A 27,120-nucleotide genomic window follows, 5' to 3' on the forward strand; every position below is an offset into this window, starting at 1 on the left:
TATAAATGGAATAAAAATGCTGAAAACACTTAGCGCGTCAAACTTTTAGGTGGCATGTAGATCCCATATGGATGGATCCAGGGGAGTCTCCAATTGCCAACATATCACCTGGATACAGTAAACATGAATCGGTATAAATCACCTTTTGTTATGATCAACATCGAAACTGAAGAGAGAAATAGCATGTGAAAATAAGTAAATAAAATCTTAAGTGGTACCAATCATAAGTTTGAGCATGTAACCACAGGATTTTCTATGAAGAAAGGATTGAATTGTATTTACTGTAAACAAGAAAGTCCTTTACAGTGTTAATTTATTTTGGAACATATCTCCAAACCTCAACTTTCATCTCATTTATGAATGGCATTCAAATTGTTTTTTCAAAAATAAGTTATAATGAAAAGTTTGATTTACCAACTATGCCAATTAATACAAATTGAAGGGATTTTTGTTTTCATTCTTTGCTTTTCAGAAGATTTTCTAAATTTCAATGTTACTTTTTTCCCTTCAAGGTCTCATGAATTGAGGTCAAAGATCCTTTCACTACAGTTACTCCTGTCAATTTTACAAAATGCCGGACCAATCTTTCGAACAAATGAGATGTTCATCAATGCAATTAAGCAATATCTTTGTGTAGCCTTGTCAAAAAATGGTGTGTCTTCTGTACCAGAAGTATTTGAATTGTCACTTTCCATCTTCCTCACTCTCTTGTCAAACTTCAAGACTCACCTGAAAATGCAGATTGAGGTAAAATATTAATTTTAGATTTCTATAATGTTTAATATCTTTATGAACAAAAAATACCAAGGCAAACCCGTGAAGAATGAATATATGATGTAATTAAATCTTTGGTCTATTTTGACAACCAAGAGATTGAAATTGTTTGATTCATTGAATTTTGTCTGGGTATTGAATACAAATATTAGCTTCTTTTTCATTGCTCATTCTTTATTTGTTATAGTATAAGTAAGGCAGTAAGAATGACTCTATGGGTTGTGTTTTGTTCTGTGTGTGGGATGTGGAAATCCTGGGAGACCTCCAGCATCCTGGATAACCACATCTGCACCAGGTGCACCAAGCTTGGGTCCTCAGAGAACATGTTAAAGAACTGGAGCTGCAACTCGATGACCCACAGCCCATAAGGGAAACTGGGGTGATGATAGATTGGAGCTACAGGGAAATAGTTACCCTTAAGTTGCAGGAGACCAGTGAATGAGTGACTGTCAGGAGAGGGAAGGGAAATAGGCAGCCAGAACAGAGTACCCCTGTAGCTGATCCTCTCAATAAATTCCCCCTCATTTTGGATACTTTTAGATGGGGGGTTCTACTAAGGCAAGCTGCAGTGACTGTGTCTCTGACACTGTGGCTCAGAAGAGAAAGGAACAGAGGAGGAATGCAAACATGATAGGAGATTCTATAGCTGGCGGAGTAGATAAGAGAGTCTGTGGATACGATAGAGAGACCCAGATGGTATGTAGCCTCCGAGGTGCTAGGGTCAGAAATGTCCCAGATCGAAATTCCAAAGGGGAAGGTGGAGCAGCCAGATGTCTTGGTACATATTGGTATCAATGATATAGGAAGGATGAGAGGAGATTCTAAAAAGAAAATTTAGAGAGCTAGGTAGCAAGCTGAAAAGCAGGACCTCCAGGCTAACAGTCTCTGGATTGCTGCATGTGCCATGCGTCAGAGGGGGCAAGAATAGGATAATTTGACAGATGAATGCATGGTTGAGGAGCTAGAGCAGGTGACAAGGTTTTAGATTTCTGGATCATTGAGATCACTTCTGGGGAAGGTATGACCTGTACAAAAGAGACAGGCAGCACCTGAACCTGAGGGAAACCAATATCTTGCAAGCAGTTTTGCTAGAGCTGTTGGGGAGGGTTAAACTAATTTGGATGGGGAATGGAGTGATAGAGCTGAGGATAGGGACGTTGGTTTACAAGCAGATGATAGAGCAAAATTGCAGTCAGTGGGATGGGTTGCAGTGTCAAACAGGCAAAATTAAAAGGGGTGACAAATATAGGACTGAAGGTGTTATACAGTATTTGAATACAGACAGTCTACAAAATAAGGTAGATGATTTTGTGCCTTTAGAGATTAGCAGGTATACCATTGTGGGTATCACGTAGTCATGGCTGAAAGACGATTGTGGTTGTGAGTTTCATGTCCAAGAATACACAATTTATCGAAAGGACAGGTAGGTAAGCACAAGAGGAGGAGTGGCTCTGCTGGTAAATATTGAAATCAAATCTTTAAGAAGAGATGAAATAGGATTGGAAGATGGAGAATCCTTTTGGGTAGAGTGAAAAAACTACAAGGGTTAAAAAGACTCTGATGGGAGTTATTTGCAGGCTTCCAAACAGTAGCCAGGATGTGGACTACAAATTACAACGGGACATAGAAAAAGCATGTCAAAAAGGCAATGTTACATTAGACATGGGGAATCTCAATATGTAGATAGATTGGAAAAATCAAATTGATGCTGGATTCCAAGAGAAAGAATTTGTGGAGCCTCCGAGGTAGCTTTATGGAGCAGCTTGTGGTTGAGCCCACTAGGGGATCAATTCTGCTCCTATGTCTTAATGGTCATAAGAGACCTCAACCAAATGACAGCAAAAATGGCTTGCATTATGTAAATAAGAATGGCCGAGACCAACTAATTTTCCTTCCTCCTCCCTCTCCCTCCCTGCTTTTGAAACGAAGACTAGTTTATGTATAGAGGATCCAGGCTTGCATTGTACTACGTAAATACTTTGAGGTTATTTTCACATTTTTAGCTTAAATATTACTATTGCTAAGTATATGAAAGTCATCAAAATTTTAACTGGCATTTTATTTGATGTCAAAATTGCAGCATATTGACATTTTTATTATATGTTTTGACTTAGGTATTCTTCAGAGAAATATTTCTTTATATATTGGAAACTTCTACAAGTTCATTTGATCATAAATGGATGGTAATTCAAACTCTGACCAGAATATGTGCAGGTAAGATTTTTAATTATACTTTTCAGGTCTTTGATATTAAGAAATTTAACATGAACTTTCTAATTTTGTAAATTTATATCATTTCAATTTGCAGATGCGCAAAGTGTGGTGGACATTTATGTAAATTATGATTGTGACTTAAATGCTGCAAACATCTTCGAAAGATTGGTTAATGACTTATCTAAAATAGCCCAAGGACGAGCTGGTCATGAACTGGGAATGACCCCTGTTCAGGTAATAGAAGTGTACAAAGAAATTGATTACAATTGCATGGCAATATGTAAGATACAAGAATTGGCTCTGCTCAACTCTGCACTCTTGTGATATCTCATTTGGGATAGTTGGTATCTAATGTATATGCAAGCATATCTGAACTTAACAGTCACTTTGAAAGATGTGGTTCTTTCTGTCAAGTAAAAGGATTTTTTTCATAATTCTAGTTAGCATGTATCTGGCTTGGACCTGTATTGCTAATCTCTCCAACATTATTGAAGGAAAAGAGAGAAACTTGGCATTTATACCTGCCTTCAGCACCTTTGAATATCATTGAGAACTTTAAAACCGTTTAGTTACTTTGAAGTACCGTTAGTGTTGTAATATAAGAAATATAAATGGATGTTTTTGCTGCTTTGAAGGAAGTATCATCTGTGACATGGTTAACCATATAATATAACCATATAACAATTACAGCACGGAAGCAGGCCATCTCGGCCCTTCTAGTCTGTGCTGAACGCTTACTCTCACCTAGTCCCACCTACCTGTACTCAGCCCATAACCCTCCATTTCCTTCCTGTCCATATACCTATCCAATTTTACTTTAAATGACAATATTGAGCCTGCCTCTACCACTTCTACTGGAAGCTCGTTCCACATAGCTACCACTGTCTGGGTAAAGAAATTCCCCCTTGTGTTACCCCTAAACTTTTGCCCCCTAACTCTCAACCCATGTCCTCTTGTTTGAATCTCCCCTACTTCTCAATGGAAAATGCCTATCCATGTCAACTCTATCTATCCCCCTCATAATTTTAAATACCTCTATCAAGTCCCCCCTCAACCTTCTTCGCTCCAAAGAATAAAGACCTAACTTGTTCAACCTTTCTCTGTAACTTAGGTGTTGAAACCCAGGTAACATTCTAGTAAATGTCCACTGTACTCTCTCTATTTTGTTGACATCTTTTCGGTGACTGGAACTGTACACAATACTCCAAATTTGGCCTTACCAATGCCTTGTACAATTTTAACATTACATCCCAACTCCTATACTCAGTGCTCTGATTTATAAAGGCCAGCATACCAAAAGCTTTCTTCACCACCCTATTCACATGAGGTTCCACCTTCAGGGAACTATGCACCATTATTCCTAGATCAAGTGGTTGATAGAATTTTCAACAAGTCAGAAGGTTGTGGGTTCAATGTCTGCTCCAAAGACTCGGAAATCTTGGACTTTGCATTCAGTTCAAGACTAAGCATATTTTGGATGTCGATTTATTTTATTTTTTGAGGTGAGATCCCATCAGTTTAATTGTTTGGCAGTTTATTCAGAAAAAAAGTGGGAGATAATATCATTTACTTTATTGGAAATACTTATCTCATAAATCAGCAATGCTGAGAATTATTATGGTCATTTTCACTTTATTCCAAGTCTGACATCCCACCTACGCTTTCATAGAACACAGAACATTATAGTACAGTATATGCTGCTCAACCCACGATGTTGTGCCAGCTTTTTAACAGTCTCTAAGATCTGTGTAAACCTTACCATAGAAAAACTTCATCCTCTTTTATGTGTATAAAGTAGACTTGAACTTCTGTTTCAAAGGTAAACACGCTACCAATAAACCAAGACTGACACCATATAAAAACTTTGAGCAAAAAGCAAAAATTTGCATGATAAATTGGCTTAGGAGATTTTTGGCAACTGTTGAGTTAGTTTGAGCTGGAGCTCTAGATTAGCAAAGAGATGTTTAAAAAGTTAAGCCTGAGTTTGATAATTTTGGAGGATTTCAGCATGTTGGAGATTTGTACAGAATGTAAAGGATGGTATAAATTATGTATATCTCAAGATCAGGTGAGGTACACATTAAGGTCAGGGTAGCATGGTAGAGTATTGAGGTTGACATGATAGCATAGTGGTTAGTGTAATGCTTTTATAGTGCCAACTGTTGAGATATTCACGCCGCTGCATTTTATGGAAGTTTATGCATTTTCTCCGTGACAGCATGGGTTTCATCTGGGTGGTCTGGTTTCTTCAAACATTCAAAAAAGACGTATCGGTTACAGTTAGTAGTAAGTTGTGGGTATGTTATCTTGGTTCTGGAAGCATGATAACACTTCCAGACACTGCGTTTAGAAGTAAAAACAAATGAAGCTAATCTTTAATTATCTACTGTGATTGCACTGTGTTTAGTTCACCCCTTAATGATAACTGAAAAAGTGAATGCAATTAAGCTTGGGTGCAGATATTTAGCAGAAGTTACAGATGAGGTATATGGTTTTAATGAAATGTTGAATGAAGCTTTGTTTCATGCTGAGCGAGCAATAGTATCAGTGACATCCTGTTGTAGAATTGGAGCTAAATGCCACTTGCAAACAAATGATCTTCTTTCCCCCCCACTGTAAAAATGGCATTGCAAGGCATCATTGCAAGTAATGAATTCTTTGAGATGTGTGGGGTAAAAAAGAGGGCAGTATTTAAAAGTATTTGGAGAAGAATAGTTCTGATTAGATATAGTCACATGGCTTTGTGAGAGCCTGATTGAATTCTTTCTGGATGTTGCATAGCACATTAATGAAGGTAGAGCAGTGGATGTGGTGTATAAGGATTTTAGTAATGTGATTGATATGGTAGGCTCATTCAGAAAGTTAGGAGGCATGGGATCAGGGAAACATGGGTGTGTGGATTCAGAACAGACTTGCCTATAGAAGGCAAAGGATGGTAGCAGATAGATCGTATTCTGCCTGGAGATCAGTGACCAGTGGTGTTCTGCAGGGATCTGTTCTGGGACCCCTGCCCTTTGTTATTTTTATAAATGTCTAGGATAAGGAAGTGGAAGAGTGAGTTCATAAGTTTGCAGATGACACAAAGGTTGGTGGAGTTGTGGATGTTGTAGGTTGAAGTGGGATATTCACAGGATACAGAGCTGGACTGAGAAAAAGTTGTTCATAATGAAGTGATTCATTTTGGAAGGTCAAATTTGAAGGCAGAATACAGGTTAAAGGCAGGATTCTTTGCAGTGTAGAGGAACAGGGATCTTTGGGTCCACTCTCCATAGATCATTTAAAGTTGCTGCACAAAGTTGATAAGGTTATTAAGAATGCTTATGGTGTGTTGGCCTTCATTAGTTGGAGGATTGAGTTCATGAGCTGCTAGATAATGGTGCAGCTCCATAAAACCCTGGTTACACCACACTTGGAATGTTGTGTTCAATATAGGAATAGTGTGGAAGCTTTAGAAATAGTTCAGAGGAGATTTACCATGATGCTGCCTGAACTAGAAACTCTTAGATAGGCACATTGATGATGGAAAAATGGAGGGCCAAATAGAAGGGAAGGGATAGATTGATCTTGGACAAGGTTAAAAAGTTGACACAGCATCGTGGGCCAATAGGCCTCTATCTTGCTGTATCCTATGTCCCTGAGGCATGGGCAAAAGGCATAGATGTCGTGATTTTAATTATGTTCCCTGTAAGTGAGATGCATGGGACATCACGGTATTTCCTTTTCTCATAAACTAATAATAGATAGATGATAGATAGATAGATAGATACTTTATTCATTCCCATGGGGAAATTCAACTTTTTTCCAATGTCCCATACACTTGTTGTAGCAAAACTAATTACATACAATACTTAACTCAGTAAAAAATATGATATGCATCTAAATCACTATCTCAAAAAGCATTAATAATAGCTTTTAAAAAGTTCTTAAGTCCTGGTGGTAGAATTGTAAAGCCTAATGGCATTGGGGAGTATTGACCTCTTCATCCTGTCTGAGGAGCATTGCATCGATAGTAACCTGTCGCTGAAACTGCTTCTCTGTCTCTGGATGGTGCTATGTAGAGGATGTTCAGAGTTATCCATAATTGACCGTAGCCTACTCAGTGCCCTTCGCTCAGCTACCGATGTTAAACTCTCCAGTACTTTGCCCACGACAGAGCCCGCCTTCCTTACCAGCTTATTAAGACGTGAGGCGTCCCTCTTCTTAATGCTTCCTCCCCAACACGCCACCACAAAGAAGAGGGCGCTCTCCACAACTGACCTATAGAACATCTTCAGCATCTCACTACAGACATTGAATGACGCCAACCTTCTAAGGAAGTACAGTCGACTCTGATAGATTTAAATAGATTTAAAGTGTAGAATTGTGGTTTACTTGCTATTCAAATCTGATTACCATCAAATTTCTTTTAAAGGAACTCAGTCTTCGGAAGAAGGGCTTGGAGTGTTTGGTTTCAATTTTGAAGTGTATGGTGGAATGGAGTAAAGATCTATATGTGAATCCAAACTCGCAGACCAGTCTTGGTAAATATTTTTATTGCATTTCTCTTTTGTCAGATAACATTTATTATATTTTAAAATCTAAATGAACTTGCAGCACAAATTCAATGTTACAAAAAAAAAGGACGCAAAAGTTTGGGTGTTGTGCATAGTCTGGAGGGTTGTCAAAGGTTGCAGCAGGACATCTATAGGATGCAGAACTGGCCTGAAAAGTGGCAGATGGTGTTCAACCCAGATAAGTGTGAAGTATCCTTCTTCAAAAAAAAAACAGGGTTTCCCTTCCTCCACTATTGATGCTGCCTATACTCACATCTCCTCTATTTCCTGCCACTCTTAGCAAGGGTGGAGTTCCTATGACCCCATGATCCTCCACATCTAACACATCATTCTCTGCAACTTTTGCCATCTTTTTTGGGATCCTACCATCAAACACGTCATTACCCTCCACTCTCTGCTTTCCACAGGGATCGCTCCTCTGATCCCCTTGTCCATTCATCCCTCCCCATTAATTTCCCTCCTGGTACATATCCCTGCAAGTGATAGAAATTCTACACCTGCCCATTCACCTCCTCCCTCACCTCAAACAGTTCTTCCAGGTGATGCAGCACTTCACTCAGAATCTGTTGGAGTAATCTGTATCCAGACTTCTCTACATTGGTGAAACCCAACGTAAGTTGAGGGAATACTTTGTTAAGAACCTCTGTTCCATCCACCAAAAGTGGTATTTCCTAATGGCCAACCATTCTAATTCCAATCCCCATTCCTGTTCTGACATGTTGGTCCATGACTGGAAGCCACTCTCAGAGTGGAGGAGCAACACCTCATATTCTGTCTAGGTAGCCTCCAACCTGATGGCCTGAACAATGATTTCAAAGTTAGAAGTAAATTTATATCAATGTACATATATGTCACCATATACAACCCTCATATTCTCCTGGTAATTTTTTTGTTCCCTCCCCGTTACCTCTTCCACTATTCCCCACTCTGGCCTCTTACACTTCTCAACTGCCTATCACCTACCCTTGGTGTCCCTCTTCCTTCCCTTTCTCTATTGGCCTACTCTCCTTCCCTCCAGCCCTTTACCTTCCCACCCACCTGGCTTCACCTATCACCTTCTAGCTGGTCCTCCTTCCCTTCCCACACCCCCCCCCCCCACCTTTTTATTCTGGCATTTTCTTCCTTCCTTTCCAGTTCTGAAGAAGGGTTTCTGCTGGACACATCAACTATTTATTCATTTCCATAGATGCTGCCTGTCCTGCTGAATTCCTCCAGCATTTATTTCTGTGTTGCTCCTCTAAGTTTTCTGCTCTTTTATGCAATTCATTAGGCTGCTTGCTTGCCTTTAATCAGTCAATTGATATCCCAACAATTTATCTCAGTAACATTACTTGGCATCCTGAACATCTGCATCACATCCCTACCTGGGAAGACCAATGCAACCAGGCCAGATTTTGCTGAAGCAAAGTACTTGTAAGATTTACAATAGTTGGGTTTTATTCCATATTCTCTTTCCTGGAATTGCAAATGACATGTCCTATGGTATCTGGAATCTTGTGTATGGAAGGCGCAACAGAGTGTAATAAAATTAACCAGATAGAAAAAAGAGAAATAGAGAACTATGAATTTCAACATAGAAGGAAACAAAAGCAAATTTAGGAAATCTAATCACTAAGATTGTAAAACCTATAGTGTCCTGAATGCTTAATCTCACACATTATGGAAACAAAAGATAGTTTCTCACAATATAGTTTGTTCTGTATTTTGTCCCATATTTAAGGTTTCATTATGGACTCTTCTAGATCTAAATCAATTTGTGCAATTTCAATTAACTGCAATAAAAATTTGCCGTTAAGACAAATTCATGCTTAGTTAAAACTTTCTGCTATTTCTTAATGGCTATCTTAATCAGGAAGGGCAGGTATGTAATATTGTAGCAATTTATTAGTTCAAATTTCTTTAATAGGATTAGTATTTTACAAGATGATAGATTCAGGTGTAGATTTTAGTTGGTTTTTAGTTTGTGCAATTATTGATTCTAGCTTTATATTAGCTCATCTTGTGAAATTCAAATGATAAACCACGGGTATATATTGCAGTGTTTTCTCTTTTTTTTTGTATTCTAGCACTTGAAGTTTTCAAGGACCAACCCAATGCATTGTACTAAATAGAAAGAAGCTAATTTATAGATTTTTCACCATATCAGTATTTTTTTTACAATACAGTACTTAAATATTGAACTTAGTTTTCTCTTCATTGCTCTTCACATGCCTACTCTGACAGAAATAAACATTACTATTAGATATTGCCACATGTTTCTACTTTAAAGATTGATGCACACTGTGAAATAGTTAGGTTTATTTTTCTATTAATACACTAATCACTTAGTTTGTATTGTTCTTGTGAAAGAACCTTGTTAGGAGCCAATTTGAGTTGCATAAAACTCAGATTCTTCATGTTAGACTGCTAGCTAAAAACTTAAAAGTTCCAGCACTAACACAAACAACCTTGCTTGATTTTAAAGATGAATTTTTTTTCTGTTATAAATTTCAAGATATCTAGACACTTCCCAAATTGAATGATTTACTTAAAGGCACCATTTTGCAGTGTCCTTTGCAGTAAGGTGGTAATTGTGATAAAGTCAGAAAAAAAAAATCAAGCCACCTATAATAATCTGCCTAGTTTGTGGAATAAATCAAAAGTGTTTTTACTATGCATGTATATTTTAAGGAGGGCGTATATTCTAAGGGTCTTTTGCAACCTTTTTCTCAATCCTTTTTGGCTATAGGCCAAGAAAAATCTTCAGAGCAAGACAGCAATGAAAGCAAGTATCCTGACACGATAAATCGATATGGGAGTATCAATTCGTTGGATTCCACAGCATCATCAGGCATTGGCAGCTATAGTACCCAGACTTCTGGTGCAGACAACCCAGAACAGTATGAAGTTTTGAAACAGCAGAAGGAAATCATAGAACAAGGGATTGACCTGTAAGTCTGTTACAAATCAGAATACATTGTTGATTCCTTGTGAGAGCTGTTTTATTTTATGCAGTTTGCACAATTAGGTACAAAAACATGAGACATTTGAAAGATGTTATGAATGGATTTAAAATTGGTATATCCAAAAGCTGAAATAGCTTTGCTATGAAGAATGACATTTTCACAGTTCATGTCTGGTCAAAATAAAATTTTAAAGGTTACCGATAAAGTTGGAAGTAAATGCCAAATGAATAAGGAATTTTAAAATAAATTGCAAAGTTGATTTTGTCATCAACCTGTCCCATGTGTTGTAGTTAGATAGGCTTGTATCCGTGAATTCAGTTTTCCAGTGTCTTGCCGTTGTATCCCAGAGGTGAATATAGATAAGGATCTGAAACTCATGCCAAGAAGGCTGGTCTGGGGAAAAGATGGTCATCTGACCCTGATTCCACACACAGTCAGGTCTCATTTGACCAAAGCACCATTTGAATGGTCATTTGGTTCGACATCATCTATGCCTCTGGGATGTAGATGAATATCAGGAATGGCCAGAAGTACTGTTCTTGCTCTGTTCTTGTGCTGATGCCACAGGAAATTGTTGACCATGCTTTGCAACTGACTTGTAAAAGGTCAGACTGGGTAGAAACAGCCTAAAAAGCAGTGAGGATAACAACTCCTGGTAAACTGAAGCAAGCTCAACTGCCACAGGTCCTAGGCACAAGAGTGGGCATTGTCATTACAGCCAAATGTTCCCAACCATGTCATGAATGATGTATACATTTATAGCATTTAGGCTGCCTCTCAGGATGCTGACCATTGGAGCTCGAATAACTTCCACTTTGAAGCCTCCCATTGTCCCTATCTTCACGTTGTTCAGGGTGGTGTTGCAACGACAACCTTGCACTCAACATTAGGAAGACCAAGGAATTGATTGTGGTCTTCAAGAAGGGGAAGTCAAGGGAGCACACACCGGTCCTCATTGGATCAGAAATGGAAAGTGTTAGCAATTTCAAATTATTGCATGTCAACATTTCTGAGGATCTATCCTGGGCCCATCATATTGATACAATTACAAAGAAGGCATGACAGCAGCTATATTTCATTAAGAGTGTGAGGAGAGTTGGTATGTCACCAAAGACACTTGCAAATTTCAATAGATTCACTGTGGAGAGCATTCTAACTGGTGGCATCACTGTTTGCTATGGATGGGGAAAGCTGTAAGCTCTGCCAGCTCCATCATGAACATTAGTCTCCCCAGCAGCCAGGACACCTTCAAAAGGTGATGCCTCAAAGAGTGGCATCCATTATTAAGGACCTTATCACCCAGGGCATGCTGTTTTTTCATTGCTACCATCAGGGAGGAGGTACAGAAGCCTGAAAGCACACACTCAACATTTTAAGAACAGCTTCTTCCCCCTCCGTAATTAGATTTCTGAATGGACACAACCTTCCTCCCCCCCCCCACCACTCTACCCATGTACAGTGCCTCACTATTTTTTTGCTTTCTTTTTGCACTAATTAATTATGTATGTGTATATGTATATATAGTGTTATAGTTTTTTAATTTATGTATTGCACTGTTCTGCTGCCACAAAACAACAAATTTCATGACTTATGACAGTGATATTAAGCTTGATTCTCATTCTTGTAGATTTATTCAAATATTTTCAAGTTGTATGGTATACATCAGTCTCACTTGTACAGCATGTCATCTACTTGGAATGTATTCTATTGCTAATACATGACATTATGCTTCCTCATCAAAGAAAATTCTTGTGTTTCATTTCATATTCGGATAATGCTTTAAAAATTGATTAATTCATAAGTTTGAAATACATTTTAGTAATCATGGTGTCAGCCAAATATAGGCATAAGTTTTGATATAGTTGTTTATTATTTATTCAGATTTAATAAGAAACCAAAAAGAGGAATACAGTATCTCCAAGAGCAAGGAATGCTTGGCACGACACCTGATGATATTGCCCAATTTCTACATCAAGAAGAACGATTAGATACGGTAAGCAGCTAAAATAACCCCAAGAAAAATTCAGAAAAAGAAATCTTGAATCATCTTTCGATGGAGTGCTTATCCTCAATGGTCTTACAGTAAATTTCTATTTTTTCAGTGGATTTGTTGATTTATAAAATAATTTTTATATAAGAAATATTTCTCATGATGTGAAAGGTTGTAGAATAAAGAATCCTATTTTTGTTGTCAAAAGCTGAGAATATATATGGAAACTTAATAAAATGATGTAGAAATATTGAATGATACATCATAGGCAGTAGACTAAATTGCCTGTCTTGGTTCTTTGGAAAGGCTTTCTTGTTGGTCTCACTCTCTTGTGATTTCTGTAGAGATGTCAAAATTTTTCATTTCCAGTTATTTATCCAGTTCCTTTTAGTAGTTCTGTTCAAACTACTAATCTTGACCTGAAACTCTCCTAACCCCATCCCGCCATAGATGTTAATTGACCCTCTGAGTTCCTCCAGCAGTTTGTTTTTTTTTGCTTCAGATTACAGCATCTGTGATCCTTAGTCCTTTTTTAAAAGTTGTTATTGGACCTGCTTCTGCTCTCCTTTCAGACAGTGTTTTTTCTGTGTTTGCAAATGCCATCGATTACTGTACCAGTATACTGTGGCCCAATTAAGCTGCTGACCCAATTAGCTGAAGTTTAATGGAAATAGTTAAGTTATATAAAAAAAAGACAGACTGTAAAAAAATTATGTTTTAAATGAAATATAGAACAAATTAGAGCATCACCAGTACTACTACAGGAAAACTGTGTATTAGTTCCTAATAGTTATTGACGGAGGAATTCCTCCAGTACACACAATGAACAAAATCAGCGCAGGCAGAGTGCAGATACCGGACTGCCTTCATTCAATTCTCTCGATGATTGTGTCCTCCAAACTTCCATGTTCATTGTGACATTCAAGATGATTACTGATACCTTCAAATTCTTTGTAGTTTATAGATTATTGAAGTAGTTGAAATCATTTCATTTTCACTCACAGCCACTTCTGGCATCTCGAAGCCTGAATGCTTAAAACCGCAGTGAGGAAAACAATTCTGAATTCTCTTGTTGCTTATTTCTTGTCAACTGTTAGTGACAATAATCACTGCTTTTTGAACATAAACTCATGCAACTGATGCTATTTGAAATCTTAAGTTCTAAGCATGATGTAGTGTCAAAAGGCCACTCAAGTGCAGATAACTGACACTAGTTAGAAACTGTTTGGCAACAGTCTCATGTCCCAGGTAAGTGGCATAGTGTCCCAAATAAATGAAGGGAATTCTGGCTGTTTTCTTGATTAGTTTTTTTTTCATTACATGTTGTCCCAAATAAGTGGTTGCGCTGATTAACTGATTGCCCAATTAACGGAATCTAGTAGCAGTCACCTTAAATGTGCATCCCATGTTTTGTTTCCATCTATTGAAACTGTTCTTATTTACAGTACCATAGCCTCAGTGATTTTGAGAATTGCTACCAAATATTTCCCCAATCATTTTTGCTCTAATAGGAATAACCCTTGTACCTCCTGCTGTTGTGTTGTTGAAGTTTTTAATGAGTACAATTTTAGTATTGTTGCATCTTTTTCAAGCCCTTGACATCCTTTTTACAGTATTGTGCCCAAATTTGAAGCATGACAGATGTCGTATAAATATTATACAAAGGTTTGTGCCCTTTATCTTAGAAAAAATGTGCTGAAACTGGAGAGGGCTCAAGGAGGTTCATGAAAAGGATAGTAAGATTGAATGGCTTGTCGTATGAATACCATTTGATGGCTCTGGGCCTATATTCACTGGAATTCAGAAAAATGAGGGGTGACATTGAAACCCATTGAATGGTGAAAGGCCTGATAGAGTGGATGTAGAGAGGGTGTTTCCTGTGGTGGGAGAGTCCAAGACCAGAGGAAACAGCCTCAGAACAGAGGGGTGTCCTTTTAGAACACAAATGAGGAGGAATTTCTTTAGCCAGAGAGTGGTAAATCTGTGGAATCTGCCACAGGCAGGTTTAGAGGCCAATTTTATGTGTGTATTTAAGGCAGAGGTTGATAGATTCTTGATTGGTCAGGGCATAAAGGAATACGGGGAGAAGCCAGGACATTTGGGCTGAGAGGAAAATTGGATTAGCCATGATGAAATGGTGGAGGAGACTCAAATGGTCAAATGGACTAATTCTGCTCATGTATTTTTTTGACTTAGGGTCTAACATTGGGTATGGATTGGAACTGATAGTTATTCAATACTGTTGTATTCAGCTTTGACAGTTTGGCTCCTCCACCTCTATTTTTTGTTATTAGTTCAGATTTGCAATATCTCCAGTCTTTTGCTTTTCAATTGCTATTTGAGATGTGTATAGATTTTTTTAAAACTTCAGTTAATGAGTGAATAAACTCTTTATATTTTAAGCTACAATATTTTTTTTAGAAATAAAGTTGTTAAGGGTCTGGATGGCAGACATAGAGTGCTGCGACAAGAAAAGTTTGAAATAAATTTATTATGAAAGTACATTACTGGATGTCATATAGTACTCTTAATGTACATTTCTTGCGGGCATTCACAGTAGAACAAAGAAATATGGTAGAATCAATGAAAAACTGCACACGAACCAATGTGCAAAAGAAGGCAAGCTGCAAACACTAAGTAAATAATTATTAAATAGATGGGTAAATAACTGAGAACATGAGTTGTAGAGTCCTTGAAAGTGAGTTCATAGGTTGTTGAGGTGAATGAAATTATCCACACTGGTTCAGAAGCCTGATGGTTCAAAGTAAATTTATTATCAAAGCACATGTATGTCACCATAACTTCCCTGAAGTTCATTTCTTGTGGGTAATCATATTAAGTACAAAGAAACACAATAGAATCAATGAAAAACTACAAACAACCAATGTGCAAGTACAAAAGTAAAAAAAAAAAGAAAAATAAGCACTAAATCATTTTGAGAACAGGGGTGGTAGAGTCCTTGAAAGTGAGTCCATAGATTGTGAAATCAGGTCAGTGTTGGGGTGAGTGAAGGTATCCACTCAGTTTCAGGAGCCTGATGGTTCAGGAGTAATAACTGTTCCTGAACCTTGTGTGCGACCCAAGGCTCCTGTACCACCACCTTAATGGCAGCAGTGAGAATAGAGTATGGCCTAGGTGGTGAGGGTCCTTGATGATGGATATTGTTTCCTTGTGACAATGTTCCTTGCAAATGTGCTCAGTGAAGGGGAGGGCTTTATCCACTGCTTTTTGTAGGCTTTTCAGTTCTGGGGAATTGGTATTTCCATGCCAGGCATGATGCAACCAGTCAGAAGTTCATCAGAGTTTTAGATGACATATCAACTCTGCGCAAACTTCTAAGAAAGTAGAGGCACTCTTATGCCTTCTTTGTAATGTATCCATCATCAAAGACCTCCATCATCCAGATCACGCTCTCTTCTTGTTACTACCATTGATAGGAGGTACAGAAGCCTTAGGTTCGATATCACCAGATTCAGGAACAGTTCTTACAATACACAACCATTAAGGTGCTGAATAAGCATACATAAATTCACTCACCATAACTTTAAGTTGAATCTACGATCTACAGACTCACTTTCAATGACTCTCTACCACTCAGTATTATTTTTTATTTACAATTTGCCTCTTGTTTAGGTGTAATTTTTGTTAAATTCTGTTGTATTTCTCTAATTTTCCTGCAATTGATTAGTGTATTTGCAAGAAAATGAAAAAGAAAATTTTGAGTATTGTCTGTAAGGAAATGAATCTTAAGGTAGTATATGGTAACATACTTTGGTAATACATTAATTTTGAACTTTGGACACTTGTCTTCCACCATTGGACTTTTCATTGAACCCAGTCCAAAAGTGAAAACATTTAATCCTTGGAGTTAATGAGTGTTGATGAGAGTAATGCTGCTGATGTTGTGAACACAGACTTTCAAAAGATGCTTGCAAAGTACAATTGACACAATGGGAATGTGTCTTTAACTTTGTGTGGATATAGGGTTTAATTGAATAGCTCTTCAAAGCACCAGCATGGGAGTGAACACTCTATAGTTATCATCTCATGATTCATGTCTTTCTTCTGTATATGTAAGATAAATACAATTTTAACAAAAACTACTGTAAGTAATAAGTAAGCATTAAGGGTGGTGGCTTGTTCTAGCATTCTCTGATCAGTTTTACTGGTAGGATGAAAGCATGTTTTTCTTGTCCAATCCAGCCAATCTGTACTCAGTACCACATAACTTGACTATTAGATGCTTTCCTGAAATAATTCATTTCCATTTCTGTTAATGGATGGTACATGAAGCTGGCCATAAATACCCAACCCTTAAAGAAACACGTAGTTCTCATTGTTAAATCTACATTTTCACCAATATGATATAACTATTGTCTTGCAGATCTTTGTGGGATGTAGGGAACAAGATCTATTAAGGAAATGCAATACTCCTAAAAAAAATACTGTCATTTAAATTGCAAATTATTTTATTGCAAATATGGATGTCTCTACAGAACTCTTCTTTTCTTTTTTCTACTTAGACACAAGTGGGTGAATTTGTAGGAGATAATGACAAGTTTAATAAAGAAGTCATGTACGCATACGTGGATCAGTTGGACTTTTCTTCGAAAGATTTTGTGTCAGCTCTCCGTATGTTTTTGGAGGGTTTCCGTCTGCCGGGAGAAGCTCAGAAAATTGACCGATTAATGGAAAAATTTGCAGCCAGATATCTGGAGTGCAACCAAGGGTAAATTACAACTCTGAAGTAAGAATGACGTAATCTGTTGTAAATCTGACAAGTAATATGGTGGTTGCATTGAGCAGTAATGCACTTGAAGTTGTAAAACTTTGTTTAAATTAATACTTTGTTCTTTCAGACAAACGCTTTTTGCAAGTGCAGACACTGCATATGTCTTAGCATATTCTATCATTATGCTGACAACAGATCTTCACAGCTCACAGGTAAAGTGAAGAAAATACATTTTTGAAATCATTCAAAAATATGGTATATTAAAATATTTTTAGTAGATATGGTCTTTTTTCAGGCTGTGAAATAGATGTGGATATATAGTGCAGATATTTAGGATGCTTTTAATTCTTGTTCATGAATTTTATGCTGTGTTTATACTCTTGTTTTCACTGGAAGTTTTGGATAGAATTTAGTCTGAATTGCAAGAAGAATATAAATTGAAAATAATGATCAATAAAACTATCACAAGCTTAAGAAATTCATTATTTCAAATCATTCAAAGAATGTCTGTAACCAAAACAGTAATCCATGTTTAGAAAGAAAGCCTGGAAGCAAATGGGTACCATTTCAGTACAGGGATATTGAAAAGTGGAAGACATTATAGGTTATATCATGAAGTGCAAAGAAAAAGTGGTTGCATTCTTGCTAAAGGCCATTGGTTATCACTAGGTTATCACTAGGCTGTTAAGAAATTAACAACCTAGTCATAACTATATTACATGTATCACATGTAATTAAAATATATTTAATTGAATTATTTGCAATTGAGCATGAAACTAAGTATTGCAACCTCAAGAATGTTTGACAAGATCATCATGCTGTTTTAATGTGTTTTCCTTTATTCTACCGCTCTTTTTACAACACAGATTAATGTGACAATTATTCCAAATTCACTTACAGCTGTTTAGGTTCCTCAACCAAATTGGCCACCTTGAATTTAAACAGTATTTGCTCCTTGTTCAAAAAAGGTAGTCGGGATAGTCCAGGTAATTATAGACCAGTGAGCCTTGCGTCTGTGGTGGGAAAGATGTTGGAAAAGATTCTTAGAGATAGGATCTATGGGCATTTAGAGAATCATGGTCTGATCAGGGACAGTCAGCATGGCTTTGTGATGGGCGGATCATGCCTAACAAGCCTGATAAGAGTTCTTTGAGGAGGTAACCAGGCATATAGATGAGGGTAGTGCAGTGGATGTGATCTACATGGATTTTAGTAAGGCGTTTGACAAGGTTCCACATGGCAGGCTTATTCAGAAAGTCAGAAGGCATGGGATCCAGGGAAGTTTGGCCAGGTGGATTCAGAATTGGCTTGCCTGCAGAAGGCAGAGGGTCGTAGTGGAGGGAGTACATTCAGATTGGAGGGTTGTGACTAGTGGTGTCCCACAAGGATCCGTTCTGGGACCTCTACTTTTTTTTGTGATTTATATTAATGACCTGGATGTGGGGGTAGAAGGGTGGGTTGGCAAATTTGCAAATGACACAAAGGTTGGTGCTGTTGTAGATAGTGTAGAGGATTGTCGAAGATTGCAGAGAGACATTGATAGGATGCAGAAGTGGGCTGAGAAGTGACAGATGGAGTTCAACCCAGAGAAGTGTGAGGTGGTACACTTTGGAAGGACAAACTCCAAGGCAGAGTACAAAGTAAATGGCAGGATACTTGGTAGTGTGGAGGAGCAGAGGGATCTGGGGGTACATGTCTGCAGATCCCTGAAAGTTGCCTCACAGGTAGATAGGGTAGTTAAGAAAGCTTATGGGGTGTTAGCTTTCATAAGTCGAGGGATAGAGTTTAAGAGACACGATGTAATGATGCAGATCTATAAAACTCTAGTTAGGCCACACTTGGAGTACTGCATCCAGTTCTGGTTGCCTCAGTATAAGGAGGATGTGGAAGCATTGGAAAGGGTACAGAGGAGATTTACCAGGATGCTGCCTGGTTTAGAGAGTATGGATTATGATCAGAGATTAAGGGAGCTAGTGCTTTACTCTTTGGAGAGGATGAGAGGAGACATGATAGAGGTGTACAAGATATTAAGAGGAATAGACAGAGTGGACAGCCAGCGCCTCTTTCCCGGGGCACCACTGCTCAGTACAAGAGGACATGGCTTTAAGTTAAGGGGAGGGAAGTTCAAGGGGGATATTAGAGGAAGGTTTTTCACTCAGAGAGTGGTTGGTGCGTGGAATGCACTGCCTGAGTCAGTGGTGGAGGCAGATACACTAGTGAAGTTTAAGAGACTACTAGACAGGTATTTGGAGGAATTTAAGGTGGGGGGTTATTTGGGAGGCAGGGTTTGAGGGTCGGCACAACATTGTGGGCCGAAGGGCCTGTAATGTGCTGTACTATTCTATGTTCTATAAATTGTTCAGTGCCACAACAAAACATGTGCAAGTATGTATACACAGAAATAAAATCCCAAGTTTAAATAAAGGTATGACTGCAGAGTCATTTAAAGTGGACTGTGAAAATGGATTAAAAGAAATGAAAGCAAATAAACAAAGGCTGACATTCATGGAGATAATCCAGAATTCTTAATAACAATACATGCTATTAAGAAATATGAATTCAGAGGGGGGAAAACCCGTCTGTATCTGAGGAATTTAAGGATGCTACCCAATTGAATGATAAAGATTAAAAGGTGATGGCCAGGCAGTTAAGAAAAAGATAAACAATTGGCCAGGGATGACTTATCTGGAGAGAAAAAGAAAACAAAATGTTCTATTTATTTTCTTGCAAGTATATAAAAGCACAGTAAGGATTACAGGACTACTAAAATTATATAATTAAAGCCAAAAAATTATTGTTCCCTTTTAGAACATGAAACTGAGATATTAGTAAAGGGAAGCAGGAAAAGACTGAATACATATTTGGGTTACTTTCACATTGGTTGATACTAAAAGTCGACAGAAAATGAAAGGTAAGGGGAGAAAACTAAAACAGTTATCAATAGGGAAAGAATACTAGACAAACTAAGGGGACTAAAGGCTGTCATATCACTTGTATCTGATGGCTATCCTAGGATTTTAAAAGAAGTAGCTGCAGAGATGGTTGCATTAGTTGTGGCATTTCAAAATTCCCTTAATCTGGAAGATCTCAATTGATTGTAAAATTGCAGGTGTAAGCCCCTATTCAAGAAAGGAGAATGACCAAAGAAACTTTAGCTCAGTTAGTCTGGCAGCTTAACTGGAAAAATGCTGGTTCATTATTTAAAAGCCGCTGGAAGAACGTTTAAAGAAATGCAGTTGGGCAGAATCCGCATACAGTGGTTTAATAAAAGAAAAATCTTATTTGACAAATCTATTAAACAGATAATGAAAAGGCAAGATTAGGACAACCAGTAGATATGTACTGTATATCTGCATAAAGTTTGACCTCATAGTATTGAAGATTGTATATTAGCATGGATAGAAGACTGACTAACTCACAGAAAACGGGGTGAATGGATAATTTTCATATTCACAAGCTGCATATTGTGGAATGCCATTGGTGTCACTGCTGGGGCCTCAACGATTTACAAACTGTTTTAATAGTTTAGGCAAATTGCATGTACGTTAACCAAGTTTGCTTACAATGCAAAAATCAAAGAATTTAAAGTTGCTGACTCACTCCATCTGATTCCCCTGATGAGGACTAGTTCATGGACCTCCAGTTTCCTCCTCCTGAAGTCAATAATCAGCTCCTTAATTTTGCTGACATTGAAGTTGTTGTGGCATCACTTGGCCAGATTTTCAATCTCTCTCTATATGCTGATTCATCACCACCTTGGATCTGGGCAGTGACAGTGGAGTCATCAGCAAACTTAAATATGGCATTGGAATTGTGCTTGGTCTCAGTCATAAGTAGAGTGGGGGGGGGGGGGTGCGCTAAGCACACAGCCTTGTTGTGCACCTGTGCTGATAGAGATTGTGGAGGAGATGTTGCCAATCTGAACTGATGGGGATCTGCAAGTGAGGAAACCGAGGATCCAATTATTGAGCCTCAGACTTGAAGCTCATTGATTAGCTTCATGGGAATGAAGTATTGAATGCTGAGCTGTAGTCAGTGAAGAGCATCCTGACATATGCATCTTTGCTATCTAGATGTTCCAGTAATCACTGGAGAGCCTGTGAAATTACATCTGCTGTTGATGTGTTTTAACAACGGGCAGATTGGAGTGGATCCAAGTTACTTCTCAGGCAGACATTGATATATTTCATCACCAACCTCTCAAAGCACTTCATCACAGTGGTTGTAAGTGCTACTGGATGATAATCATTGAGGCAGATTAATACATTCTTCCTAGGTGCCAGTGTAATTGAAGCCTGTTTGGAGTAGGTGGATACCTTGGACAGCTGAGGCGAGAGGTTAAAGATATTGGTGAACACTCCAGTCAGTTGATCAGCACAGATCTTTAGTACTTGGGCAGGTACCCAGTCTGGGCTGGATGCTTTCCATGAGCTCACCCTCCTGAAGATGCTCTCACATTGGCCTTAGAGACTGAAATCACAGGGTCATCAGGGCTGTGAGAGTTTGTGAAGGTACCTCCATGTTTTGATGGTCAAAGCGAGCACAAAGTGCATTGAGCTCATCTGGGTGCCAAGCCTTGTTGTCTCACCTATGCCGCTTGTAGGAAGTGACGGTGCCAGAGCTGACAAGCATCCTTCAGTGATTCAAGTTTGGTCCAGAATTGCCACTTCACACGAGATGGATTTCTGGAGCCCTGCTCTTTAGCCTGTATGCAGGTAGGAAGAGGAGGACAGATTTACCGAAATAATGTCTAGGCATGGAACGGTAGGCATTCCTAATCATTGAGTGTGTTGAGGCCCCTGGTGCTGCAGGTGATATGTTGATAATAAATGGTCAGAAGTGTCTTCAAACAAGCCTGCCTGATTGAAGTCCCGGTCAATCATTTAAGAGGCTTTGAAATAGGGTGTTTATTGTTTGCTGATTGTGGCACTCAAAACATCGAGTGCCTGCTTAACGTCAGCATTTAGCAGTATGTAAACTGTGGTAGGTAGACAGTCAACACTTAATCATTCAGTGTTCCAGGTCAGGAGAACAAGAATGTTACAAAACCACTGCATCCAAGTACCACAAAGAGTTTATCATGGAACACGGACCCCCAACTTTTACCTTCTCCAAATCAGTAGTCTGGTCTGTCCTATGTATGGAGAAACCCTTGGGTCTTACAGCTGTAGGATCTCAGTTCTCATATTTAAGGAGAGAACTTGTGCACTGGGGCAGTTAATGGAAGCTTTGAGAGATTCAGGATAAAAAATAAATCAATGAGGTAAATTGATCAGGTGAGATGAGAGTGACTCCCCTTAGCATTTGAACAGGTATGGCAGCAGCAGAACTTGCCTATACTGGATGTCAATTCCTGACAGCCCAGGGTTCAACTCAGGAGCAGGATGGGATGCTCATCATTTGGATGGGTGAAGGCAGTCTCAGCAATGCTCAAAAATTAGGCATAGTCCAGAACAAAGCAGCCCACCATCAACTACCTTAACTCCTCTTTAACACCATCATTGGCACATAGTTGTTGCAGTGTGTAACATTGATGAAATACATGGCTGTTACTTGCCTAGTATTCTGAAGCAGTATCTGCTAAGCTATAATATATACCCAGAGAAAAGTCGAGGGTAGCAGGTATGTAGAAGAAACAACTTCACTAAAATCCTCTCCAAGTCACACATCATTCCAACTTGGAAGAAGTTCACCACTCCTTTATTATGAATGAAATTTAAAAGAAAGGTTGGTAATCATTTGCATTCTTTCCCTTATGGAAGAAATCTAGAATTGGAGATAGAGCCTCCAAATAAGGAGATGTGGAAGACATTATTGAATTCTCTCCCCATAGACTGAATCATCAAATATTTTCAAGGTAGGGATAAGTAGATTCTGGACAGTAGAGAATTGAGGGTTACTGGGAACGAGGAGAAAATTGGAACTGAGATCATAGTCAGATCTGCCTTAATAGTACAGTGGAAGAAGGATCAGGGCACCACATAGTCTATCCCTGAATATTTTTGCAATGTTCTTGTAAGGTCAGTTGATAACAACACTTAAGCCATGGATACTCCTGTCCACGATAACGTAATGCTATACATTTGATCTATCAAGAACTGTGCCCAGAATTAAGGCAACTGAAGCAGTATATTAATAAATTTCATATCAGAGATAAGGAGTTCTACAACTGCTTAGATGTAATTTTATTTATTTGATTTGTAAAAGGTGAAGAATAAAATGACAAAAGATCAATATATTAAGATGAATAGAGGAATTAATGACAGCAAAGATCTGCCAGAAGAATATTTGTCAGCCATCTATGATGAAATAGCAGGAAAGAAAATTTCAATGAAAGAAACGAAGGAGCTAACAATCAAATCCTCCAAACAGAGTAAGTTAAATGATGAATTTTCCTATAAATTATATACTGTAACTATTATAAATGTGGCTTTCTCAAGGAAGTTTCTTTCCAAATAATTGTTTTTTTTAGTTCATTATGCTACCGGTAAATATTTTTCTAATTTTCATGTTCCCTATAAATAGATCAAGTTGCCCCTAGGTAGATTTTGTCGTGGTTTCTCGTGCCCCACAAATGAGGCAAATGAGGCAGAAGATTCTTCAAGAAGTGTTAAACTTTAATTTGCAAATCAAAGCTGAGACAGTCATTGAGCTAGTCGCTGATTGCCCACCAATCTTTGTACATAGCATTTTTTATAGCAATCTCCTGGTTTAGTAGCATTAGCATATCCAATCGGTCTTCAGTTGCCTATCACAAGTACATCCGCCACTATTGTTTCTACCCATTGACTTAATCATGTTCTAATCTACATCTCTTAGCTACCTCTCATTAACACCCCATTATCTTCTACATTCTTAAGATTTAATTCTCCTACTAAATTGGATACATGCATAGCAAATAGCAAGCTCAAAGCTGACTACATAGTTTTGGTTACACAGCAAACAATGCAACTTTTATACTCCAATAATCTTTGGTTGGTTTGACAATGTGTTTTACTTACTAAGATCTCAGACTCACCTGGTTTCCAGTATCAGGGTACTGTGAAAATGTAAAACAGATTCTTATATGTTACAGAGACTGTCTCCATCTATAACATTAGATGGAGTCACTTCTCACTTAGTTTGTCTGTCTCAGGGAAATGCAAACAGTCAAGGCTCTGCAATCTTGAGAGAATTATAAAAAGCAAGAAAAAAAATCTCATTAGGTCTTCACCATTCCAAAAGGTGTCCAGGCCTGCAGCAATAAGTGTATTTGGTCCATTAACTCTGGGTGTAGGGCCAATCAACATGCTTTCAGTCAGATATTTCAATGTACTATTTAATGAATTTGCCTTTGAGCTAGCTATTAAACAAGTGTGAGCTCTGTTGCTGAGGGAATTGTCAACAATCTCGGTTAATTTTGACAACAGCATAAGATATTACAGCCTTCTGGGTGCAGGATAAGACAAAACTGCACCAAAAATATGGCAAAATGGCTTATTATCAATTTGTTCAAAAGAATACCGTACTATTCTCACTGTTAAGCTTAACATGCTGAATATAGTGAGAATTATTTTTAAAAATAAACAAAATAAGTGCTATCCTGTGAATCTAGATGCCTCAGCCAAAATCTTTCAATTGGGAAGTTGACTTTCACTTGGATTTCAATTTTTTATAAAAGAAAATTATCTTGTTATATGTGCATCAAAACATCCAGTAAAATACATCATTTGCATCAATGACGAACACAGTCCAAGGATTTTTCTTCTGGCACAAACATAGATACCACAATTCACTAACCCTAACCCTCGGAAGGTGAGCAGAACTGGAGGACCCAGAGAAAACTCATGTGGATACAGACTAAACGCACAGGCTCCTTACAGACAGCAGTATAAATTGAATTGAACCCTAATTGATAATTTGCTGGCACTGTAACCTTGTGCTAACCACTACACTAAGATGCCGTCCAGTTGCATGTTAATGTTAGAAACTTTTGATCCAAAGTAAACATATTTAAATCAAATTTACACATTTTAAAAAACATCAAATTTCAACATAAAAGGTTTTGTAGCTATACATTTAATGGGGTCAAAAGTAAATGGATCTATTGTGCTCTCAGATCTGCAAGCATTACCAGAAATATTCATTTTTCAAAGGAAATCTTATGGCTGATTTGTCACTTTCTAATATTCCATAAGAAGATTATCATTTATTTTGTTTCCATAACTGATTTTCCCTGGCAGACAGCTTTTGAAAACTCTTGACAACTCTTGAAAATTTGATGTTCTCTTTTGTTTATTGGACACATGAGTTTCGACATCTGTTATATATATTTATTCGAATGCAGTTGTTAATCTCAATTTTGAAAACAGATCAAGTCACTAAGCCTTATATCTAAAAGTTACCTTTGTACAGGCTGGGTATACCTCAGCCCTAATTCCCACTATGTAGTCACAACAGGGTCTGGAAGGAAAATTTATAAATTGGGGGTCTATTTCAGGAATTTGTCTTTTGATTGTGTACAGAAAGTTGAAATTTCACTCATGGACATTGCTAGTTTTGAAGTTGTGACTACGCACAACAAGATGTTTGGACGTGTTACTGCATTGATAAAGTATTTCCTTAAGTACAGAAGTGAGGGAAACAATCAAATCTTTGATTGGAACATTTTCAACATTTTGCATCCCACAGCTTTGAAGGAGACATTGGATTACGTAGGAGAGGGGTGAGATTTTAAAAGAGAGAGGTGGCAATCAGCACATTTTGTACACCACCGTACCCAAGACGACATTGGATTGTGCATAACTAGACACTTGGCAAGATCCAATAAAAAGAAGTTAGGTTTAAGCAGAGAGACTATTGTGTGAGTGGGCCAATGTTAAAGTGCAGAGTTCAGTCTTTGGCTCATCAAAGCTTCAGCGATGAGAGGTGCAGAACGTAGGCAATTTTTTTTTCATTTTTTCTTTTTCTTTCTTATTGCACATTTAGAACAGTAGGGATGCCAGGCAGGGTTGTGGAATGCTCGTCTTGCAGGATATGAGGTGAGGAGACCTTTGGTGTCCCTGATGACTAGACATGCAAGAAGTGCATCAAGCTGCATCTTCTAACAGGCCATGTTTAGGAGTTGGAGCTGGAACTGGATGAACATTCAGGAGGCTGAGGGGTTGATAGACAGGACATACAGGGTGGTACTTACACCCAATGTACCCTCTAAAGTGGGGTGGTCAACCTTTTAATGTGTCAATTTTTTCATGCACGAGTTCAGATGCACCATACAACTCTTATACCTCCATTCAATTCTTGTAAAAAAATGTTAATATAGACATATTTAGCATTTTACATATGTTACGTACCCCGTAACTAGGTGTCTGGTGGTACTATTTTCAAACAGTGTTTATTAGTAAAATATACAAATCAATATCAACAATGCAAATATATCGATGATACACGTTAGCAATACTAAACCTAAAAGTGTGGGTATAATAATAATCAATAATAAACAAGCTCTATCGATGTCTAGGGGATAATGAATTGTCATATGTGAATATAAAGTTCAGTTCAGTTCATACGTGCTGAGGTAGTTGTTGGTTCTTGTGTTTTAATCGTTGGAGAGAGAGAGAGAGAGAGAGAGCGAGCGAACAGTGACACTACAGTCAGTCAAACCTTCCTTTACGTTCTTGATCTGTCGATGTGTTGTGGCCATTCAGGTATGACCCCTCTGTCCTTCAGCTAGACCGTTCTTCTGTCGCGGACTCGTCACCCAGGCAAGGGCGGACACACACGCAAGCCCCCACCGGCCCTGCTATAAACATTGAGTTAAACTGACCGATCCTTTGCTCGGTCCCCGATGCCCCACACCTTCTCGTAGGTTCCAACACTCAAGCAGTGCTCACTAGTGTGTCTCCTGGTGTGTCTGAGGGGTGTCTCCCCAGA

At 38.2% G+C, this 27,120-nt stretch overlaps 1 protein-coding gene across 5 annotated transcripts in view; it reads left to right on the forward strand.

The window, feature by feature from the left end:
• Window positions 1-27,120, forward strand: part of arfgef1 (ADP-ribosylation factor guanine nucleotide-exchange factor 1 (brefeldin A-inhibited)) — a 192,857-nt gene that overhangs the window by 101,276 nt on the left and 64,461 nt on the right. For all 5 annotated transcript variants that reach the window (XM_073041032.1, XM_073041023.1, XM_073041041.1 and 2 more), the window contains 9 exons: window positions 513-747; window positions 2,889-2,988; window positions 3,083-3,222; window positions 7,400-7,508; window positions 10,270-10,471; window positions 12,368-12,479; window positions 17,000-17,205; window positions 17,336-17,420; window positions 23,416-23,581. In XM_073041032.1, the coding sequence (XP_072897133.1) occupies window positions 513-747; window positions 2,889-2,988; window positions 3,083-3,222; window positions 7,400-7,508; window positions 10,270-10,471; window positions 12,368-12,479; window positions 17,000-17,205; window positions 17,336-17,420; window positions 23,416-23,581 (1,355 nt within the window). The remainder of the gene's footprint in view (window positions 1-512; window positions 748-2,888; window positions 2,989-3,082; window positions 3,223-7,399; window positions 7,509-10,269; window positions 10,472-12,367; window positions 12,480-16,999; window positions 17,206-17,335; window positions 17,421-23,415; window positions 23,582-27,120) is intronic.

This window comes from Hemitrygon akajei, chromosome 1, assembly GCF_048418815.1.
Source record: "Hemitrygon akajei chromosome 1, sHemAka1.3, whole genome shotgun sequence".
NCBI classification, from domain to species: Eukaryota; Metazoa; Chordata; class Chondrichthyes; order Myliobatiformes; family Dasyatidae; genus Hemitrygon; species Hemitrygon akajei.